Raw genomic sequence first — 5,512 nt, 5'->3', positions numbered from 1 at the left:
CCTATAAACTTGACGTCGCCATGTTGAAATCGTCCTAGTCTGACCATCGACTTACAACAACATCAATTGGATATCCACTAAAAATAACCTCTAATTTGAACTGGTGGATTCTTTGTAATTATATTTAAATTGACCATAGAATTGTAAACTGGCTTCAATTGTAAAATAAATAAATAAATACATAATAAAAAAATCCTTATGAAAACTAGAAATTCTATCACTACAAAATATATTAAAAAAACACACATACGTACTGTACAGAACATCTATCTTCCTTTTTTGATTTTTATATTTCATGTCATGCACAAAAAGACGTATTTCTATGCTTCATAGATTACGAAAAAGCTTTTGATACAGTGCTACACGATAAGTTGATTGACATCCTCATCTCCATTGGCCTAGACCAGAAGGAAGTGCATTGTATCAAAAGTCTATATTGGCATCAAAGTGCACAAATAGAAGTGGACGGGGAAATGACAGATAGAATTGACATATCTAAGGGAGTGAGACAAGGGTGCATATTGTCACCTCTGCTATTCAATATCTACTCAGAAAAAATTTTTCATGAATCCATAAACAAAATCCCAATCGGCATTCATATAAACGGAACATTTCTGAACAACATAAGATATGCTGATGATACAACCTTACTGGCGCATAGCATATCTGGACTCCAGAACCTTGTGAATAAACTCGCAATACACAGCGAAAAATACGGTCTGAAAATTAACATCCGCAAAACCAAATTCATGGTTATAAGCAAGAAGAATGAACACAATAATACAACATTAAAAATTCACAATACCTATGTTGACAGAGTTAAAAGTTTCAAATACCTGGGAGTTACAATAACTGAACAGTGGCAGTCCTCGCAAGAAATAAGATGCAGAATTGAACAGGCCAGAGAAGCATTTTCAAAATATAAGAGAGTACTTACGAGTCATGACATTAATCTTGAAACAAAGATTCGTTTTATCAAAACATATGTCTGGTCAGTGTTATTATATGCAACGGAAGTATGGACAATTAAAAGTGCTGATATAAGAAGACTGGAAGCTTTTGAGTTATGGATTTATAGGAGAGTACTCAAAATTCCCTGGACAGCCCATATGACAAATACCGATGTACTGAGAAGGATGCACTGCGAAAGAGAACTTATCTCAGTAATAAAAAGACGAAAGACTGCATACCTGGGGCATATAATGCGAAATCAAAAATATAAATTGCTACAAAATATAATCCACATAAAGATAGAAGGAAGACCTGTTAGAGGAAGAAAGGAGACAACATGGATGGATAATATTACAGAATGGACGGGCATCCGAGATACTACAACCCTATTATCAAAGGCTAGAGATAGAAATGCGTTTGCAGACATACTAAGCAATCTTTAAACAAATATTGTATATATACGTATTTATTAAAACAAATCTATTTATAATTGTATTGGTCGCTAACATTCGGAAAACGAATTGGCAAATAAAGAAGAAGATTTCATGTAAAATTTTCTTTGCCTTTAAGATAAAAAATTACTAACATGGTTAAGAGTATATACCATTGTATTAGTTGTATATGTGCTCTGTTCCAGAACCTGCAAGAAGCAACTATTTTTTACTACGATAAAATTTTTTCCTTTATGTTATCGGAAAAATAGTAAAAATTAGTAGATTCTTGAAGTTCTGGAACAGACCAATAATGAATTTTAATATAATGGAATATTATTGAAAATCTATACACTCTTTTCCACCCCTTCCGATCGTGGGGGCGACCATTACGTAGGGATCGCGTACACATCATCATCCGAAGCATGACGGGCAAAAGTGGGCATTGAATACTAGCTACAGAATATTCTTCAACAGCTAGTACTAACATTAGGCATAAACTACCTGTTTAGATACGAAATTATTCTAGATTTAATAATATTGTTACGAATGTAACTGATAGGTTTAAGTTAGCTTAGTTTAATTTCCGTTAATTTAAAAATTTGAATTGTAACGTAAAGTTTTTATTACGCAGTTACTTTATTTAAGCAACAACAACTACCATGTAGAACTCTCTTCATTATTCTAGATGTTACTTTACCTTTCTTTAATGTGCTTTTATTTTGTTTTGCCATAATCATGTAATTATTGTTTAGTTTGTTACTTCTTTGCACTTGTTTGTTGTTGTTACGTCATTACTGTGCTTGTCGTCCAATTGTATTCCCCCATGTATGTATGTGAGTATGGTTGTTCGCTTAGTGCGAATGTGCGTCTGTGTGTTCGCTGCACAGATTCGAGATGTTGCCATATGTGTTCTGGAGGACTCTAGAACAGGGAGACTTTGGGGTATAAATACCGGGGAAATGGCAATAACGGAGTAGTTGTGTTTTAAGCGTTGAACTGAACAGATCGGTTAAAGAAGTGCTGCGTGCTAACTAGAGACAAGCTGTGTGCTTAGTAATTAAAGTCGGTTCCGAATAAGTGTAATAAATGGTCTGTTCCAGAACTGCATGGTAGAATAAGAAAAGGTAGTCGCATCTGTCAAATTTAGGTAAATACAACCCTGTATGCCTGTACGGGAGCGTGTCAAAATCAGAATAACATTACTACGAAATGACGTTTCACAATAAAAATAAAAACAATAATACATTTCTTTGTGATTTTATTTTGTTTGAAAAAATTTCAACGAATCCTCTGGCTGAATTTAAAAAATCCCATATTTTTTGGATGCTACGGAAGGGACAACGATTCTTTGAACATACACATCAATAACAACAGAGACTACATGCAGCAATCCGTACTCTATTTACAACTAATGCTCAAGGATAAAATCTCAACTAATCGCTGTTGGAAACATACATATATTTTATTGAATTCAATCCAATTTAATGCACAAGGTCAGGATCCAAGAGGACATTAATCTTAGAACAGCAGTATCCCCAGCAATTGCTCAGCTGCCTCATCAAAACGTACATCAAGTATTTTAGCGGAAACAAGAGAATTATCGATATGTTTTTACAATTAGCTTACGAGTAACACCTCCATCACAACTACCACAACAGTTGCCTGTTATCAATATTGCACCAAATCTGCAACAATCGCATCTGTAACAAAGAACACATATGTGTACAAATACAAACATTTCCATCAACGCACAACCATGGGAATATGTATGTATATTACAGTCCTGACCTGATCTTAAATAATCTTGTGTTTTTTCTTTAACGGAAGCAATAGTTGTAATGATTTAAATGTGCATAATGCTTCAGGTAAACTACATATATAATATGGTGTATTCTATACCATATTAAAAAAAGCCAAAAAGACAATTCCAAAAACGATATTCCTTTTGTTATTGATATAGTGGTCTTGTTCATTTTTATTAATAAAAGCGCATTAATATAAAACAAATGTTGTTTTTCTTTGATATTAAAGGGAAACCGTATCATTAGTTGTTTTTGGCGGTTTCTTAAAAAACTGCAGCTACGTTATCCTGAACTGAACTTTGAAACACAGCTTAACCTCTTTGTATGAGCTGTTCCTTGACGTCATCCAAAGCTTGGTTGGATTTCTTCGCCGAAATTCTTGACGACCTTCCTTGGCAAACCGGACATTCACCGAATTTGTTGTTGAGTCGGCAGAGGACAATACTGATTGGAGTCAAACAACTCACACAGAACACTTTAAGCAGCAGGAAGTCTCTCATACCATGACCACGATGGATTCCTTGCGAAACTTGATTAATAGTCTGAGAAGTCGTTTTTACCACGGGAAAAAGTTTTTTTTAAATAATTTTTCGATTCAATTAAATGCATTTTAATTGACATTTGTGAACACACTTTTGTATGTATACATGTAAACAAATGTGTATATACAAATAAGCATGCTTTGTCAAATTCAGTTTGACAATGAACGTACTTCAAATTAAAAATTTGAAAAAAATTGTAATCAGATGTTTGCATGAAACTACCTTTATTGTTCTACCATGCAGAACTGCAAGAATCTACTAATTTTTACTATTTTTTCCGATAACATAAAGAAAAAAATGTTATCGTAGTAAAAAATAGTAGCTTCTTGCAGGTTCTGGAACAGAGCAAAAGTAAATAAAGCATTGTAGAAACGTAATCTAAAACGAACCCTGTTTTATTTGGTACAAATCGTATCGGGGAATAAAACAACGTCTACACGGAGATTAGTTAAACCTAATTCCGTAACAATTGGTGTCAGGAAGTGAGATTACGATCATCCTACAATGAAGTTTAAGGATCTACGAGTGGAAGACTTGAAGAAGGAGCTAAGTAAGTTGGAGTTGTGTTCTACTGGCAACAAGGCCGAACTACAAAAACGCTCGTTGGAAGAGTTCGAGCGCCGTGGAATGAACATCGATGAATATGAGTTCGACGGTAAGGAGGAAGTCGAGTTATCGGCAAAGGACGAATCCAGCGTTGAGGAAGTTTCGTCGGTAGCTGCCAGGGGAGACGATTTGAAATCAATGCTGGCTATGATAATGCAGGAAATTAATAAGAAAAGTGAAGAAAATTCCAAAATGATGGAGAAATTAGACGCTAAAATGGACGAAAATTCTAGAAAGAATGAAGAAACTTCCAGGCTTATGATGGAAATGAAAGCAGAAAATTGTAGAATGGTGGAAGAAAATTCCAGTAAAATGTTGGAAGAGATATCCAGAAAGAGCGAAGAAAATTAGAGGAAAAATTAGAAGAGAACTCTAGAAAAATCTCTAAGGGCATGGAAGAGAAACTAGAGGTAAATTCTAGAACAATTAACGAGAAACTCGAGAACATCACGATGGTGATTGAAAAGAGAGTAGAAAACGTGGAGGTACAAATTAAAGAGTTGGATAAAAAGATTTTGTCTGTTGACGAGAAATTTCTGGCTCAAGATGAGAAGATTCTGGGCATAGAAAAGAAAATGTCGGAACTGGAAATTAAAGGCGGTCCAGTGAGAGTTATCCATAACGCGTTAAAAATTAAGCCTCCAGTGTTCGACGGCTCTACATCTTTCAATGTGTTCAAATTACAGTTCGAGACATTGGCTGCTAGAGATTCTTGGAGCGACAACGACAAGGCGGTATCACTCCTTATGGCATTGAAGGGTGATGCTGCTGACATATTACAGAGTATTCCCGCCGCTTCTAGGAACAACTATGGGGATATAATGGCTGCTCTTGAACGTAAGTACGGTAGTGAACACAAGCAAGAGATCTACCGAATGGAACTGAGGGGAAGAGTCCAGAAGCCAAATGAGACTTTACAAGACTTTGCGGCTGATATTGAGCGGTTGGCGCAGGTGGCATATCCAGGAGAGACACATCCATTGGTGGACCGCATAAAGATTGAGACATTTGCAAGTGGTATTCGTGATCCAGAGATAAAATTTGCGACGTATGCGGCACCGATAGGAACATTTGCAGAAACCGTGTCATTTGCCCTGGCCCACGAAACCGCGAAGATGCTGGTGAAACCTAAAGCTTACAACGTGCGGAGGCTGCAAGTTGAGGACAACAATTCCCA

At 35.8% G+C, this 5,512-nt stretch overlaps 1 protein-coding gene across 1 annotated transcript; it reads left to right on the top strand.

The window, feature by feature from the left end:
• Nucleotides 1-335: 335 nt before the first annotated feature.
• LOC141405508 (uncharacterized) lies at nt 336-4,761 on the top strand. Its single transcript, XM_073989904.1, has 2 exons — nt 336-2,474; nt 4,082-4,761. Exon 2 carries the CDS (start codon nt 4,234-4,236, stop codon nt 4,684-4,686), a length of 453 nt encoding a protein of 150 aa, XP_073846005.1. The 5' UTR covers nt 336-2,474; nt 4,082-4,233; the 3' UTR covers nt 4,687-4,761.
• The last annotated feature ends 751 nt before the right edge of the window (nt 4,762-5,512 follow it).

Source organism: Musca autumnalis, unplaced genomic scaffold, assembly GCF_047663935.1.
Source record: "Musca autumnalis isolate F117 unplaced genomic scaffold, ASM4766393v1 scaffold_5, whole genome shotgun sequence".
Lineage (NCBI taxonomy): Eukaryota > Metazoa > Arthropoda > Insecta > Diptera > Muscidae > Musca > Musca autumnalis.
The sequence above is the reverse complement of the archived record's forward strand: the minus strand, read 5'-3'. Positions and strand labels throughout refer to the sequence as shown.

Coding starts and splice junctions, on each gene's coding strand:
- LOC141405508 (XM_073989904.1), top strand. CDS start 4,234: ATGAAGTTTAAGGATCTACGAGTGGAAGACTTGAAGAAGGAGCTAAGT.